The sequence below is a fragment of the Archocentrus centrarchus genome, chromosome 3, assembly GCF_007364275.1.
Source record: "Archocentrus centrarchus isolate MPI-CPG fArcCen1 chromosome 3, fArcCen1, whole genome shotgun sequence".
Lineage (NCBI taxonomy): Eukaryota > Metazoa > Chordata > Actinopteri > Cichliformes > Cichlidae > Archocentrus > Archocentrus centrarchus.
The window spans coordinates 34,026,244-34,044,419 of NC_044348.1; the positions used below are offsets into that span (position 1 = coordinate 34,026,244).

Genomic DNA, 18,176 nt, shown 5'->3' on the forward strand with positions numbered 1-18,176 from the left:
ATGAGAGCGGTTTCTGTAGCTGCCTTGTGTGCGCTTCTCAGGTCTACTTTGATGTTGGTGTTTTTTTTCCTGACTAAGAAGTGTTCCGTACATCATCCACAACATCATCCACAACAAGACACTCGCTGCTATTTGTGCTATCATAGTAAAAAAAAAAAAAAAAACACCACATGGGACTCTCTGAGGAGCAGCGCGGTGTGCGCACGCACGCACATGCGCACCCATTTGCCCGACGGCGTTCCGAGCTTAAACTCGGAGAGAGGAAAAAAAGATTTCATATCAATCCACAAGACTTTTGAAAAAATAACAATATCTATAATTTCAGTTAGTTTTAGTTAGTTTTGTAAACTCACAATTCAGTTTTAGTTAGTTATCGTTTCTTCCTTTTAATTTTAGTTTTTATTTATTTCAGTTAACGACAATGTTTTTTCAATTTCAGTTTTCGTTATTTCGTTCGTTTTCGTTAACTATAATAACCCTGGTTATAAGTTGTTCTTAACAGCCTCCTCTCCCACATGTTGATATCACCATTGAATGTTTACCCAAAATTCACTTTTTGAAGTGTTCTCCACTTAACAAATATCCAGAGTACCAGTTTTGATAATTAAACTATATCACATGATAAAAGTTGATTAGTGAAAAAAAACAACTTTTTAACAAAACTGAGATTTTGGCTTTACAATGCAACACTTTGATCCACTGCTGAGTCTGTAACTCCTAAAATGTTACATGTTGTTTCAGTGATAAATCCGGTAAATCAGGCCTGTCAGTAAGAATATAATCATGCAATAACGTGCAGAAACAATGAAAGACAGCTTTTACTGTTATTATTGACACCACAGCCCTCAGAGAATTCACAATATGTTTTAATGTGTCTCCCTCTCATTCACACATTTATGCTGTCTTGCTGTACATGCAGTTAACAACAATCTGTCAAAGCAGGTGAGATTAATTTAAAACCAGGATCTGAGCTGTAATGCAGAAAGGTGAATGTGTGACCTGAGACAGAAAACAACAGGATCATTTCCTGTAGTTTAACCTCTGACCTCCGAAAGCAGCTGCAGAAGAAACATTTGATCTATTGTCTGTCTTCCAGTCATTCTGAGCTCTCTTTACTGCATCATTCTTTCCTCTTTCACTCTCAGAAGTGCCCAAAATGAAAAAGACTCAAATGCATAACCACCATGGATGATAGATAAAGCCCCATGCCACAAAGCTTCTGTGTACAAAACTTCAAACTAAAGTGGAGCTGTTAAAATGTTCACACTTAATATATTCAAATATATTCTTTAGTCTCAGTTGCTGCCTGATTGGATACATTGTTGCATACATGATCTTAGAAGAAAGAATGTTGATAGGTTTGTATTACATTATACATTTCAATGACAACAACACACACACACGGGCACTGCTAGTTGTGTGTAAGCTAGCTGCCAGTGCTACGTGTTTCAGTGCTCGTCATTGGTGCTGAGCTTTTAGCCTTTCTCAGTGACATCACAAACCAGAGGAAGATGAAGAAACCTGAGAGAGAGAGAGAGAGAGAGAGAGAGAGAGAGAGCGAAATGGTCAGACTGGAGATGCAGGGAACATGAACATCATGCAAATGAAACTGGTAACTGTGTCGGGTTGCTGTCTGCAAGTGGAAGCATCCACTTTAATAACACGCACTGTTCATTACTCACACATTTATTACTCTTTTCAGTGAAAATCAAACTTATTTTGTCAAATAAAGAGTTTCAGCTTTTTTCATTACAAACTCAATGTGGGATATTCCCAAACTATCACTATCATGAGGCGATCTTTGACTGCACATAAGCATGTTTTTCAGTCCTGAAACTTCCTGATACATTTCTCACCGTGATGCAGCAGAGTGGATTCATTTTTCACCTAAAATGTATGTGTGTGTGTGTGTGTGTGTGTGTGTGTGTGTGTGTGTGTGTGTGTGTGTGTGTGTGTGTGTGTGTGAGACAATGGTCATTTATTATAAATCATCTGTCTGCATGCATTACTTTCATGTCCCATGAGGGGGCCACAGACCACACTTTGGGAATTAAAGCTTCTCATTATATATTAATCACATAACCCTGTCAGTTACAATGACACTAATATCAGCACAGAGCTGACCTCAGCACACACAAAAAGGTTGTACAGACCTTGCAGTGAGTTCAGGATACAGAAGAGGTAGATGCCAGGTGTGGTCAGGTAACCAAAAGAGAAGAAGACCAGGCCCCAGGTAATGCCGAGCAGAGTCATGACTCCCAGCAGGGTACAGATGTCTTTCTTGGCTCTGTCACGGTTACTCTGCCCAAACTGATTTGACAAATATAAAATGACACAGGAGATTAGGGTCTGGGTCCTTGCACTTTTTGGTCATTTGTTTTTCGTTTTAAAAACAGACATTAAAAAAACCAATGGTTATTTTATATTCATTTCATACTCCAAATCCATATAATGTAAAACAAATTATTTCTTTTTTCCTTTTAAATTAATTTGTGATTATCTGCTTTATAAGTGGGCCGCAGCTCTTCTGACTTTGGGAACGGCTGCTGGAGGAGAAAGTCCCCTTCTTGTCATGTGTCCAGAATGTGGTTCTAAATCCATCCTAACAGCTCTGAAAACTGTAAACTGACAAGAGCAAGAATCAAATCAAAGTGAGCGCCTTATATTTACACACCTCGTGTTTCCTTCACGCCTGTGTTAAACTTCCTGTTTGAGAAAAATAATAAAATGCTAATATTTCTTATTCTTTGCCAATTTAAGTTTTGATTTCAGAGGAGAAAAAATAAATATAATTTGTTTTACATTATAGGTATTTGGAGTATGAAATGAAAAAAAAAAAAAAAACATCAGTTTTTTAATATGTTTTTAAAATGAAAAACAAATGACCAAAAAGCACACGGACCCCATCATACATAATACCTTTAAAAGGAAGCTGTAAACACTATACAAAAATGGTGACTAGAGAAAGTCAATATTTTCTTATCATATAAAACTACCACTTGTTGATAAAACCAATTCATTGTTGGTTTTTGAGTTTTCACCAGATACCTGGCAAACTTAACCCTTACTATACTTTTTTAAAAAAAAATTAAAGCCTCCTTTTAAAAACATCACAGATTGTCTTGTACCTCTGAGCTATTACGTAGAATCCAAATACGTCTGATTGTCACCCCAAACATGATGATGTTACAGAGGAACACCAAGCTGAACAGTCCCACTGTAGTCCCCATCTTCACCTTCTCATCAGTTATATAGCATCTAAAAGAAAGAGAGTGCAGATGAAACATGTTTCAGTTTCTCACACTGTGAAGTTAAAGACTTCATACTGAATTAGAAATATTAATGCACTGACTTAGATTCATGATGTAAAAGTGTACCTGAATCTACTCAGTGTCTCAACTTTTATAAATTAGATGTTTGGTGAAACAGTTTTTGTTGCTAGTCCCTTTATGGGACCTTTTCCATTTACACATGTAAATCTACAGAAACTCTGACACACATGCCAACAGTCAATGAGTAAATATGAAATATTAGTATGAAATATTACTATAGTATTTTGCATGCTGGCAGATCTGTTCCTTACATTGCAGTATCGTTGGAGTTAGACGTGTCCAGAGGGACACGACCATAAAACCCTCTGTTTATGATCACCACCACTGACAGAATGACTGCAGGGACACCTGAAAAACAAGAACTGAGCCGTCATTCAAACGTTAATAATAACAACTTCCTGCCTAAATGATTCCACTCACCCCATCCCACCACGCTGAGTTTGAGCAGGTATCTCTTGATATAAATGTTGAAGACTCTGACTAAGAGGAGGTAGAGGTGGAACCCCTCCAAGGCCATCCAGCTGAAAGTGGCCAGCAGAGAGTAGTGAAGGACAAGAGCCATATAAAGACAAAGTCCAGTGGAGGACCCTGCTGTCACATACTGACTGAGCAGGAAGTGCAGGTTCAGGAGGATCAGGGCAATTACGAGGTTGATGTGGACCTTCATAGAAACATCATCTCTGAGTTTTCTGTCAAACAGAGGAGATGTGATCCATGATAAGTGATAACTTTCATGCAGGTTTTTCAGTCATATCATGTTTGGAACAGAATTAGGCCGAATCCAATAAGGAAAGAAAGAATGGATAACATAAAGAAGGAAGGATGACATTTGCTGTAAGATGAAGGAGAATGATGGGATATGGAAGGAAGATTAAAATAATGGAACGTAGACAAAAAAGGGAATTAATTGACAAAGATATTTTGAAAAGAAAGAAAAAAGGATTACCATTTGAAGAAAGTCATACAGCAGAAATCAAATATACAAATAAACAAATAAATTACCTATTTGTGATGAAGAGCAGAACAGTGATGACCAGGGCGAAAAGAGAGAGACTACAGCCAATCAGAGAAATGTAATTTAAAACCTTCTGGTCTGTAGATGAGAGGGAATCTGAAGAAACAGGTAACTGTGGAGAAAATACACTTTCACATTATTTTGCTGCATTTACATTGTAACAAGTAGTCAATGAATTGACATTTTTTTAAAAAGAGACACAAACAGTAAAGCAATCAATACAAAATAGCAACAGGAATAGAGGAAGTACATGGAGCAAAAAAACTGGACTTGTTGCACAGGTGGCATCATATCACGGTACCACGCTGGAATTCACCGAGTTCCTGAGAGCGACCCATTCTGTTACAAATGTTTGTGGAAGCATGGAACAGCGAGAGTATATGGATGTGAACATGTTGTAATACTGAACGATGCCACAAGGTGGTGCTTCCTCCCTATTGTGGTGTACTGGACTGAGCACCACTCCAGTGAGTGCTGCTAGTTCGTTCCCTAGCCGACATCTTGGCGCGTGGACTCCATCCTGTGACAAGCTGGTGCAGGTTGTTAACTGTCATTACAAGCTGATGTAGAAACCTGCCATTGTCTCATGTTCTGCCAAATACAGGCACTGTGTTCGAATCCTGTCGGCGGCGTCTCTGAGCTAGCCTGGTTATAGCTAGTGCTAACAGCAGCCTCTCCACCCTCACCAGCTCACTTTACAAATTGGTGCCCAGGAATTATTCCTTGGACCTCTCCTTAAAATCCTAAGCGAGGTTTGGACTGGATTAAATCACTTTCTGGATCTCCCTGCCATAGATCAGAATCAGAATCAGAATCAGAAGGTTTTTATTGCCATATGGGTGAACAGGTTCACAGCATTAGGAAATTGCTGCGGTACTTCGTGCTTACAGAAAAAAACAAATAAGTATAAAAACTATAAGACAATATACAAGTATACAAATTGCAAATATACAGATATATTAGAGCTATAACTATAACACAATATTACAAAATTACAAAATATACTGTAACGTTGTAAACACACTTCCACAGTCGGCGATGTTCACAACAAAGGTCGTCTTTATTAGCAGAAAAACGGCTGCTGTAGGCCACAGCCACGCCAACCACAACTACAACAACGGAACAGCAACACACACACACAGGCAAGCTCTCTGTCTTTTCTCTCTCTCCATGCTGCCTTCACGAACCTCCCGAACAGTCCGAAATCCCACAACATCAACACGCTCTCTAACTAAGAGAATCGCTACATTGCCCCCCCTCACTAAATCCCTCGCCCCGAGGGATCCCGTACAAAGTCTCTGAGGTGACCTGGGGGTCTTCTCTGCCTCTGCAGCCCCCTTGTAGACGACACTTGGGGCTGTGTCTGCTGTCCTGCAGCACCCTGCTTTTGATCTGGGATGGGGTGCAAAAGTGGAGGAAGCTGTGGGGCAGTAGAAGGGGGCACAGTCAGTGAGTCTGGGGCTGTGGCTGTTTCATTTCTCAGGGGGGTCGACTGGACCGGGCGCACATCACCCTTATATGGAGCCAGCCTGTCTCTATGAAGGGCCACTCGTCTCCCCCTAGTCGGCAGCTGAACCCTGTACACCACTTCCCCCAGCTTCTCTACCACTACACAAGGCCCCACCCAGTGGCAGTCCAGCTTAGGACACCGGCCTTTCTTCCTCCTCGGGCTGTACACCCACACAAGGTCACCGGCCCTGAAGTCTTTCCCTTTTACCCTCAAGTCATAATTCCTTTTCTGTCTCATTCCCGCTTTCTCCAGCTGATCACGGGCAAAAGCATGGGCCGACTCCAGCCGGTCCTGCAGTCTCCTGGCGTATTCCGGACCCGGTACGACTACCGGAGCGTCCGGAGGCCTCCCCAGTGCCATCTCCGCTGGCGTCCGTAGCTCTCGCCCCAGCATGAGCAGGGCAGGCGTACACAAGGTGGAATCCTGCACAGCGGACCTATACGCCAACAAAACAAGGGGGAGATGCATGTCCCAATCACGCTGGTGCTCTGCAGTGAGGATGGCCAGCTGTTTCGCCAGGGTCCTGTTGAAGCGCTCGACGAGCCCATCACTCTGCGGGTGTAACGGTGTCGTCCGGGTCTTTCGCATCCCTAAGCGCTCACACATGACAGAGAAAACAGCCGACTCAAAGTTCCTTCCCTGGTCACTGTGAATGGTTTCTGCCATCCCGAACCTGGCAAACATGCCCTCCACCAGCCTGTCGACCACCGTCTCCGCCTCCTGGTCGGGTATGGCATATGCCTCCGGCCATTTTGTGAAGTAGTCCATGGCAACTAAGACATAACGATTTCCTCTGTCTGTGCGTGGAAAAGGCCCCATCACGTCCACTGCTACTCTCTCCATCGGGGCTCCCACTGCTAACTGCTGTAGCTGGGCCCGGGACTGGTCTGAGGGACCCTTGTGCGCTGCACAGAGGTCACACCGGCGGCAAAAGTCCTCAACATCCCTCCTGAGCTGCCCCCAGTAGAAACTCTGCCGGAGCCGCTGAAGGGTTTTGGAAACTCCAAAATGCCCCACCCCGGCGGTTCCGTGGGAGGCCTTCAAAACTGCCTCCCTCAGGGCCCTGGGGACCACCACCTGCCACCTCTCCTCCCCCGTAGCTGGCTCCTTCCAGGCTCTCTGCAGCACTCCGTCCTTTACTCGGAGAGCTGAAAATTTCACAAACAGTCCTTTAGTTGCAGGTGAGTATCCAGCCACTCCGCTCCACTGCGGTCTTTGACCAGACTCCACCCATTGTAGCACTGGCCGGAGGTCAACATCCTGCTCCTGTTGCGCTCTCCACTCGAGCGGGTCAATCACCTGTGCCACTCTGCAGGCCAGCTCACCTCCGCTACACCCGGAATCATGCTCTCCCCCAGCCCGGAGCTCCTCCTCCCGGGCTTCCCGCTTTTCGCAGTACCGGCAACCAGCTGGAGCACAGGGGCGGCGGGACATGGCATCTGCGTTGGCGTGGTGAGCCCCCGCTCGGTACTTCACTTCGAAGACGTATGGCGCTAATTCCTCCAGCCAGCGTGCAATCTGCCCCTCTGGCTCCTTAAACGCCATTAGCCACTGCAAGGCTGAATGGTCTGACCGGACAGTGAAGGGCAGGCCACAAAGGTAGTACCTGAAGTGACTTATTGCCCGTACTATGGCCAGGAGCTCCCTTCGCGTCACACAGTAGCGTCGTTCAGCCTTATTAAAGGTTCTGCTGAAGTACGCCACCACTCTCTCCCCCGCTGGCCCCACCTGGCTCAACACTGCCCCCATTCCGACATCGCTGGCATCTGTGTCTAGAATAAACGGCAGACTGGGGTCCGGGGTGGCGAGGGTGGGAGATTCTGTTAGGGCGTTTTTCAGCCGCTCAAAAGCCTGTTCACATCCTGCTGACCAGTCAAAGTCACTATCCTTTTTCTGCAGGCGGAACAGGGGCGCAGCAATACAGGAGAACCCCCTTACAAACCGCCTGTAGTAGGACGCCAGACCAAGGAAGCTCTTTAAGTCCTTCATGTTTGTGGGGGTTGGCCAGTCCTTCACCGCCTGCACTTTCTCCTCCAGCGTACTGATACCCTCACCCCCGATTTTGTGTCCCAGGAACTCCAGCTCTTTCCTCATAAAGCAGCACTTATCAGGGTGGAGTTTCAGGCCCGCTGCCGCTATCCGCTGTAGAATCTGCCGCAGGGATGCCAGAGCTGCCTCGAAGGAACTTCCGTGGACCAGGATGTCGTCCAAGTAGACCAAACATTCCTGTCGGGGAATATCGGCCAGCACCTTTTCCATCAACCTTTCAAACGTGGCCGGCGCATTGCATAGGCCGAAGCAGAGAACACGGAATTGCCACAGCCCCCTGCCTGTGCTGAAAGCAGTCTTTGGTCTGGCTGCGGGGCTGAGGGGCACTTGCCAATACCCGCTACGCAGGTCCAGCGAGGAGAACCAGGAAGAGCCGGAAACCAAATCCAGGCACTCATCGATGCGGGGCAGCGGGTATGAGTCTTTCTTAGTCACACTGTTCAACGGCCTAAAATCGACACAGAATCTCATTTTGGGGCTCTTCTTCTTTTTAACCATCACAACCCCCGAGGCCCAGGGGCTGTCGGAGGGTTCAATGACGCCAGCCCTGAGCATCTCCCCGATCGCACTATCAGCCGCAGCCTGATGCACCAGGGGGAGGCGGCGAGGGCGTGACTTCACAGGCCGTGCATCTCCCGTGTCAATGTCGTGCTGCAGGAGGTGAGTTAAGCCTACCTCGTCTTCTGACAGAGCAAAAATGTCCTTGAACTCCAGCAGCACCTGCCACAGCTCCTCCCGCTGTGGATGATCTAAATCTTGGCAGCTACGTGTCCATATGTCCCTCACTACTGCCAGTCTATCCCCCTCCCCCATTACAGTGTGCTGGTCTGAGGCAGGAGAACCCACCACGGTGGCTAAATCAGGGTCAGGGGACAGGGGTGCAGGGGGGTAGATCGGGGGCGGAAGGTGTGCCTCATGGTGCACCCCCGCTGCTCTCGACTTTGGCGGGTGCAGGTTCGGGGCCTGTGCGGGGCGCACCAGGTCAACCATGGGGCCCCCTGGAAAGGTCAGCGTGTTATTCCCCAGGTCTAAGACACTCTGTGAGGCCCGCAGAAAGTCCAGGCCTAATATGCAAACGTCCTGCACCGCTGCCACCCACACCTCCAAGTTCACTCCCAGGCCCCCCACCTGAATAGGGACCAGTCCTTTTCCCAACATCGGGGCTAACTCACCAGTCACTGTACGCAGTTTTACTGTAGTTGGTTCCAACTGGGTTCCTACCGGCACCACGTCAGGTCTCATCAAGGTCGCAGTGGAGCCAGTGTCGACCAGAGCTGTGCACGGAGCCCCTGCCAGGGTGATGGGGATGTGACAAAAATCCCCTGCAGGCGTCCAGCCCACCACCCTCGCGGACTCTGTGCTGTCGTCTGCTTCTGGGGGGAGCTGAGCCCCGCACCCCCAGCTGTACCGTTGGGCTCTGTCCACCGGCGCCCCGGCGGATTGGGACACAGAAGAAGGGGCCTGCGCCGTCCCGCCTACGCAGGCCCTGAGGCATTTCCCTGAACACCGGCACGGTCTGGGCATCGCACGCTGATGTGGCCCAGCTGTCCGCACGTCCAGCAAACAGGAGGGTCTCGGCGAGGACGAGCACCGCGGCGTGAAGATTGTAGAGACACGCCTCGAACCAGTTCGGTCAATTTGGCCGCCCAAGCTGGCACCCCCTGGCCCGGGGCCTCCGGCACCGCAGCCCTCACCACCGGGTCATACTCGCTATGGTCGCACCCCGCAGAAGCCACCACGGCCTCCCTCTCCAAGGCCATCTTCAGGGCCTCGTGCAGATTGCGGGGGTGGGAAAGTTGAGTCTGGATGCGCAGCTCACCAGGGATAATGGCGCGGATGAACTGGTCTCTGGCCAGCTCGTTCTGCACGTCGATGGGCATGTGGGCATATGCTTTCTTCGCTAGCATCTCAATGTCATTAGCCAAAGCGCGAAGCGGCTCACCCGGTTGTCTCCGTCTACTCGTCAGTTCGGACCGCAGGACAGCAGGCTGGCCACACTGCCCAAACCGCCGCTGCAGAGCACCAACCAGAGCCCTGTAGTCACCCCTCTCCGCTGGGCTAAGCAGCAGCAGGCATGCCAAAGCGTCGTCAGTGAGGCACAAGGCTAGCTGGAGTGCTTTAGTGTCTGTGGACCAGGCCGCAGCATGCGCTAACAGTTCAAATTGAGCATGGAAGGCCTCCCAGTCAGCCTTACCGGAGTACTTGGGGGTTTTCACATTTGCCTGGCAGGGCCGGGCGCCACTATCGCCAAGCACGGGCCCCGCGCTGTTCGGGGCGGGCGTCTCCGCGCCCGCGTATATTCCTGCAGTCGATGGGCTAAAGCCAGCGGCGGCCGCCAGGCCTCTGGCAGTCCGTCTGAGGCGGGCCAAACGCTCTCCGGCACTGTCCGCTCCCTCAGGACCCAGCGTGCCCCCAAAGTCACTGTCCATAGCCTCTCTCTTGATCTTCGGGCGGGCCCCGGCCACATCTCGCTGCGCTGCCATAGTTAGCGCAGGCTGTCAACTGAGGTAGCCGAAGCAGGGCTAGCCGACGGTTAGCAGTTTGACTTCTGACACCAATGTAACGTTGTAAACACACTTCCACAGTTGGCGATGTTCACAACAAAGGTCGTCTTTATTAGCAGAAAAACGGCTGCTGTAGGCCACAGCCACGCCAACCACAACTACAACAACGGAACAGCAACACACACACACAGGCAAGCTCTCGGTCTTTTCTCTCTCTCCATGCTGCCTTCACGAACCTCCCGAACAGTCCGAAATCCCACAACATCAACACGCTCTCTAACTAAGAGAATCGCTACAATACAGTGCAGAGACTAATTAAAAGATAAAAGAATGTAAACTATATTCCACTAATATGTACATCAGTGCAATCAGACAGGTGCATAGACATAGGGTCATCAGCGTTTGTGGAGGGTGGTGGTAACAGTCTTAGGGTTATTGTTCATGAGTCCAACAGCAGAGGGGAAGAAACTGTTCTTATGGCGGGAGGTTCTGGTCCGTATGGACCGTAGCCTCCTGCCTGAGGGGAGAGGGTCAAAAAGTCTGTGCCCAGGGTGAGAGTGGTCGGCTGTGATCCGACCTGCACGCCCCAGTGTCCTGGAGGTGTACAGGTCCTGGAGAGATGGGAGGTTACAGCCAATCACCTTCTCAGCAGAGTGCACAACGCGCTGTAGTCTCTGTTTGTCCCTAGTGGTGGCTCCAGCGTACCACACAGTGATGGAGGAGGTAAGGATGGACTCAATGATGGCAGTATAGAACTGCACCATGGTCCTTGCTGGCAAGTTGAATTTCTTCAACTGCCGCAGGAAGTACATCCTCTGCTGGGCCTTTTTGACGACAGAGGTGATGGTGGGCTCCCACTTGAGGTCCTGGGTGATGGTAGTTCCCAGGAAGCGAAAAGAGTCCACTGTGGTGATGGGGGTGTCAGTCAGGATGATGGAGGGTAGAGGGGCTGTGTGCTTAGATGTCTGTAAGTGGATAATTAGCCTTTATTTTCCAGACCGTTCATTAAGGCGCTGCTGAAAGCTAACCTCCCCTGGCGATGACCATGACTGTATATGTTGGACTATAGGATCGCGCCACACCAGATATTCACCAAATAACTTCTTGCATGTCGGAGAGAATGAAGGAGTTTGTATTTTGACGAGTACATCAGAAGTTTTCCTTTGTGGTGCTGGATTTAAGAACCATTCTGGAACGTTCCACTGCAGCACTGAGTGACTGTTTATGTGGAGTGTACGAAGTCGTGTATAGCTTAAAAGACAATGTTAAGAAGGTTAAAGAAAGGAAGACATTTGTCCATTAACGTTATTTTTTTACGATAATTTTTTTACAGCATAGGAAAATCATGTCCTAAAGAAATGGAAAAAACCCAACACAGGACCTAAAAGATGGATTTGGCCCTTCAGTTGATCCACCTGCTAGTGATGGGATGTTCAGCTATTTTCAGAGAGCAGGCTCTTTAGGCTCGGCTCCCAGAGAAGAGTCGGCTCTTTCAGCTCCCAAACGACTCTTTACTTGTTATCATTTGTAGCCTCAAATTCTAGCCTCAATAAGCAAAAATGAATGTTTTGTGTGCTGAGAAGCCCTTTTGCCTTTAGTCTTTTTATGACAAACTTCATAATGGCTTTATTTTGTGCATTTGTCCTATTTTTAAAAAAATCTTACCGTATTTTTCGGACTATAAGGCGCACTTAAAATCCTTACATTTTCTCAAAAATCGGCAGTGCGCCGATACGCATTATGTATGAATTATTGTTGTGCTTACTGACCTTGAACCAATTTTATGTGGTACACTGTGATATTAGACAGGAACAAGCTGTGAGTGCGGCGCAGCAGGTGTGGAAAGCAGCCAAAGCCGCCAGAGATAAATTCAACAAGAAGTGGAAGCATTGTTCCAAAAATGTGAACCGTACGCAGTAAACAGCAGAAAACAGCAGAAAACAATGATGGATTTGGTCTATTTTAATCTGTGCTGGCCCGGATATTTGTGCGTAATCTGGTGATTGGCGGCCGGCACTTTTGCGCCACAAAACTCACTGTGGATTGTCTCAAAAGTCACTAGAAGTAGCGAAAGGATGAATCGAGGTCCGGGGCTGTGTGTGCTGTCTCCCTCGGTGCCAAAGAGAGATCCAGGCGATGCCACAGCGTATGACGGGACGCAGTACGAGCGCTGCATGTACACAGAACACGGTGACAGCGGAGTTTTCAGGTTTCCGGTGTTGTGTCAAAAAGGGATTTCCTTTTTTCTTTTTTTAAATGTTTTTTCTTTGCTTATATTGGTAAATATACTGGTGCACAGGATTTGTGAAGGGCTTATATATAAAATGATTTGTTCTTACCCTCATTAATAAAGAATATATTGCAGCGTCTGTTAAAACGTTGAAGAAGATGGTGAGAGATTGCCAGCAAAAGTTGCCCTTTTATTAACAATTAAATGGTTGCTGTGTGCAGCAAGCAATTTGATGGATTTGTGGAAGATGAATGATTTAAAATGTGAGGGTATTTTTCTGTATTTGCTTCAACTGAACAATATTCTGAGTTATTGTGAATTGTTGAATAAAGTTCAACTTACCTGACGCTTTTCTTTCGCTCTACATATGTTTTATCGTGCGCCTTATGTATGAAAATAGACCCGTTCATTGATATTGCGCCTTATAATGCGGTGCACCTTATGGTCTGGAAAATACAGTACTTTTTTTTTTTTAACATTTTAAATAATCTTTTAATGGAACACAGGTCAAACAAACACACTGACTTATTTTGCTTCATGCTGCAGTAGTATGAATTGTAGTTGCAGTTTTGGGGAGGGCAGTGGATGCTGCAACAGTTGTTGGTTCGGGAGTAGACTCATCAGGGTCAGTAGACGGAGACCTAGCTTGCCCTCTCTCCTCCAACTGCACCAAGGGATGGACAGTATGTTTGTGTTGGAACCTGCTCTCGCTGTAATTTTCAGTTTGCAGTGATGGCACTCTGATCTGCTATTTCCAATTCCCTTAAATTGCACATAAATGCTGCTTCTTTTAAGGGGGTATCATTCATATTTACATGCTTCTGCACTGCTGTCTGTCCCTGGGCTTTGCCTACACACAGTGGAACATCTATCTAACTCTGATATAATCCCATGTCCCCCTGTGTGATTGTGTGCCCATCAGTTCTGCCCTGTCCTCAGGTTTGTGAGCAGAGCTAATGAGAAATTGGGGAACCGGCTCTCATTCAATGGGAGTCGTCGCTTCTGATTCACTACCAAGCATCGACTCTTTTGCGAATGACACATCACTACCACCTACTGTTGGTTAAAGTTTAATCAGAAATGGTCCCACTGAAAGTGTGGCTTTCAAGAAGCTATTCTTGAGAAAAGGTGGAGGTATGCCAAATTACTCAAGAACTGGACTGAAGGTCAGTGACCACAGCTCTCATGGAGTGATGAGATTTTTGGTTTAATTTTTTGGTATGGATGAAGTCAGGAGAAAGATACAACAGTGACTGTGGCCATCTGTAAAACATGGTGAGGTCTCTCATGGTTTTAGACTTCAGCCGGTGGTGTTGGGAATTTTATAAAAGTTTGATCATACCAAATATTGAACTTCAAGCACTTTAGTATTGTATGCATGCATATGTATATTTTTTTTCAATAGATTTATGGTTAATTGTAACAATTTTCCTGTGGGTTTGATAATGACTTAAAAATTTGCTCTTTCCTTTTTGCAGCTCAGCAGACATTTTTTAGTAAATGCCCAATAAAGGGCTGAAATAATCAGTTTTATTTAAAACTGGACTTCTTCTGATGGTTAAACTTATGGTTAACGGGCTTAGGAATAGATTCATTTCAGCGAAACTCACATGTATTTCTATGTTTGCCAGTTGTCTACACACACAGTGGTCACTCCACACAATTTTTATTCAAACCATGAGAACCACTTAGTTAAACCCTTAGAATTATAAGGTTCTATCTGTGTTCTGACCAGTTTTGAGATATTAAGCTTTGAAGTTTTTGCACTCTGTATAGAGAAAATTACGCACACATTTCCCTTTAAAAGAACTAGAAGAAGATGACGCACGACAAAGTTTCATCTTTGAACGATTCAATGCTACAACATCTCCATCCATCCATCCTCTTCCACTTATCCTGTTCAGGGTCATGGGGGGGCTGGAGCCTATCCCAGCTATCATAGGGCGAGAGGCAGGGTACACCCTGTACAGGTAGCCAGCCCATCGCAGGGCCAACACAGAGAGACAGACAACCATTCCCACCTATGGGCAATACAGAGTGGCCAAATAACCTAACCCCAGTAACTGCATGTCTTTGGACTTTGGGAGGAAACCCACACAATCACGGGGAGAACATGCAAACTCCACACAGAGAGAGAGGGCCGGGCCAAGGTGGAATCGAACCCAGACCTAGAGGTAATCTAGCTGTGAGGCAGTGTGCTAACCACCATGCCACCGTACTGCACATCTATTACACAATTTTAAAATTGTACAATTAAAAAAAAACCTTTTCATTAAACTCGTGTTGGCAGACTGAGCCCTCTTTTTCCCATCCTTTATTTTTCCCAAGTTTGCGTAAGATAACTCAACATAAAAATATATGAAAACCAACAAGTAAAAATAAAATTTATAATAAAAATAGAATAAAATAAACATTTGATATAAATTTAGGAGGGGTATACTTTGATATATAAATAAACTCAAATTTCAATAACATTTTTACAGACGCCAACAAATTCTGGATAATTTGCCACAATGTTTTTTTTTTTCCCATTTAGCCCAGATCTTTTAATTTTACAAGCTGCAATTTACCTGGAACAGTCATTCTTTCCATTCTTTAAAATACTAAATAAACAGTTAAACTCTCAGTCCATGTCCACTGTGTACAAAAATCTAAATAAAAACTCATCCCACTTAAAAGGTAGACTTTTAAACTTGGCTCTTTAATCAAAATCATTTTGCTATAAAAACGTATTTATTCAGGAAAATGTAACAATTTTCTTTGATGTCCCTTTTCTGGTGTTTTTGCTTCTACTTGCTCTTCTGGAATTTCATGACAGAAGTAAAAATAGAGCTCACTAACATGGTATCACTGCTAAGTCATAGAATATATTAAAATCTTAAGTCATTCTTCAATCAATAATATTTTACGTGAGGTAACTTATATTACGACCTCTGACTATTATTGTCAATATTGGCAACTACATAGTTTGTTTCTTTATGTTAGCACTAACCACAGACAAACAATACAAAACTAGCGTTAGCTCACTAGCTTGATAGCTAACAGTGCAAGAAAAACAAAAAAAACAAAAAAAACAGCTCTTGTGATCTAAAATTATCAAAAGTTCAGAATTTTCCTGCCATTAATATTTCTGTCTGTTGTCACTTCATTTTTGAAATCCTCAACCTTTAGATGTCTTGTAAACAGTTCCAGCTTCCCATGAAACATTTTCTCCAGCATCTCCTCTGCTCCTCTGCTTGACATTGTGCCGGGAACCAGTATTACAAAAGAGAAGCAACCTGATTGGCTCTCTTGTGAACATTTCAAGTGCCTATTGGTTCACAGATAGAACCTTATAGCACCAAGTTAAAGCTTGATTTTGCAGATAGAACCTTATTATTTTGTGAATAAAATGGCCAAAATTATATCTTACATATTGTTGATAAGTGGTCAGAGAATAAGAATAAGACAATAAGTCAATTTCATCAAAAATGTCAGATAGAACCTTATAATTCTAAAGGAATGCCATGTTAAACTCAGCATGGACTTCCTGGATCACTAACAATCCACCTGCCAACTCTGAAGTTGGTCAGAAAATGTTTGTTGAGGTCGGTGAAGAACAGATGGACTAAGAGAAATTTCTCATTTTATTACTGAGGTATTTGTTAATATTTTGTTGATGATAGTCCCCTCAGGTCCAAAGGGATTCAGCCCCTGAATTCCACTTTGTATAATTAAAAGTCGACTCCTACCATGAGCACAGCAAAGTATGTGAGGTGGTCACAGGAACAGGTGACGTTATTCTGACCACGTGTCCACTGGGTGATGCAGCCATCCACACTAAAATCTGGTAAGTAAAACAAACAGATCCATCATACATGAGAGGCTGTCACATCCAGGTGATCAGCTCACCTGTCTGTGCTTAAAGGAAACCACAAACAGCAATAATTTCAGTTTATTAAAGAAATAGTTGTGTTGTACATTATTGATGGAAGATGTGATGTTTGGTTACTCACTCTTTGTTGAGAAGTTAAAGAACTGACAGGAAGGTTTTTGGGTTTCCTATGAAACAGAAATATTGCATGTTTACATGTTTTTAACATTATACATGCCCAATTTTAAGTAACTTTTATTGAACAAACTGTATTAAATAATATAAATACACAACTAGAGTAAATGAGATAAATTAAGTTGTAGTTACATTTGTTTTCCTGGTAAGGTTCACGGTGATGTTGACACGCTGCTGTAGTCCTGATATGTTCCTGCCCTGCACACTCAGGCCAATCAGTCTCTGATCATACACTTCATATGAGGCTCCTAAAATACTCTACAATATAACACACATTCATCAGTTGGTTTGATAGTTTGTACAGGAAGGATTTATGTAAGATTTGTCTGTGAAATATGTTTACTGTCATTTTCATCTTATTAAAAAGTTGTGATGATTCTTCCCTGGTGTAACAGCCTTCCTACATAAAAATGTATATTAAATTGTGTTTACTGTATTCACATTTTGTGTATTACTGCAAAGAGCTAAAGAGCATCTATGCCTGCACAGCTGTGTTTGAATATACTTCTTCCCGTTTTGTAAAAAAAAAGTTTCCTCTTATAGTCCAAAGACATGCAGTTACTGGGGTTAGGTTCATTGGTCACTCTAAATTGCCCATGAGTGTGAGTGGTTGTCTGTCTCTCTGTGCTGGCCCTGCAACAGGTTGGCGACCTGTATAGGATGTGCCCTGTTCTTGCCCTATGACAATTGTGATAGGCTCTAGTGGAAGAAATTGGATGGTTGGATTTCAGCCTGTGTGATAGTTGGATATTGTGACAAACTCTTATTATTTTCATAAGTGAAAGAAATAAATTTAAAATAAATACAGAAAAACAAAACAACCCTAGTTGTGCATTTCATTTCATTTCAGTTTCATTACATTTTATTTATATAGCACCAAATGACAACAAACAGTCACCTCAAGGTGCTTTATATTGTAGGTAAAGACCCTACAATAATACAGAGAAAACCCAACAGTCAAAACGACCCCCTATGAGCAGCACTTGGTGACAGTGGAAGGAAAAACTCCCTTTAACAGGAAGAACCTCCAGCAGAACCAGGCTCAGGGAGGGGGGGTCATCTGCTGAGGGGGAGGAGAGAGAGATTAATAATAATTAATGATTAAATGCAGAGTAGAGTATAAGAGAAAAAAGAGGTGAATGAAAAGAAACAGCAGCCTAGGCCTACAGCAGTATAAGGATGGCACCTGATCCAGCCTTAACTATAAGCTTGATCATAAAGGAAAGTTTAAAGCCATCCATCCATTCGCTTCTGCTCATCCTGTTCAGGGTGGCAGGGGGGCTGGAGCCTATCCCAGCTGTCATAGGGCAAGAGGCAGGGTACACCCTGAACATGTTGCCAGCCAACACAGAGAGACAAACAACCTTTCACACTCACATTCCAACCACATTTTATTGCCCATATATGGGCAATGGAATGTGGGTGGAAACCAGAGTGCCCGGAGGAAACCCACGCAAGCACGGGGAGAACATGCAAACTCCACACAGA

At 45.0% G+C, this 18,176-nt stretch overlaps 1 protein-coding gene across 1 annotated transcript; it reads right to left on the reverse strand.

Moving 5' to 3' along the window:
* Nucleotides 1-1,426: 1,426 nt before the first annotated feature.
* Nucleotides 1,427-17,037, reverse strand: LOC115778263 (adhesion G-protein coupled receptor G5-like). Its single transcript, XM_030726321.1, has 10 exons — nt 17,032-17,037; nt 16,821-16,946; nt 16,636-16,681; nt 16,366-16,466; nt 4,335-4,459; nt 3,753-4,021; nt 3,584-3,680; nt 3,129-3,258; nt 2,154-2,310; nt 1,427-1,521 (listed from the first exon to the last, which is right to left on the reverse strand). The coding sequence occupies exons 1-10, from the start codon at nt 17,035-17,037 to the stop codon at nt 1,427-1,429; spliced, it is 1,152 nt and encodes a 383-aa protein (XP_030582181.1).
* Nucleotides 17,038-18,176: the final 1,139 nt, after the last annotated feature.

Excerpts from the sequence above, each read along its gene's own strand:
- LOC115778263 (XM_030726321.1), bottom strand. Across the intron at positions 16,467-16,635 it reads CTTTAACTTCTCAACAAAGA|ATTTTAGTGTGGATGGCTGC; the intron begins GTGAGTAACCAA and ends TTTACTTACCAG. Across the intron at positions 1,522-2,153 it reads TATCCTGAACTCACTGCAAG|GTTTCTTCATCTTCCTCTGG; the intron begins GTCTGTACAACC and ends TCTCTCTCTCAG.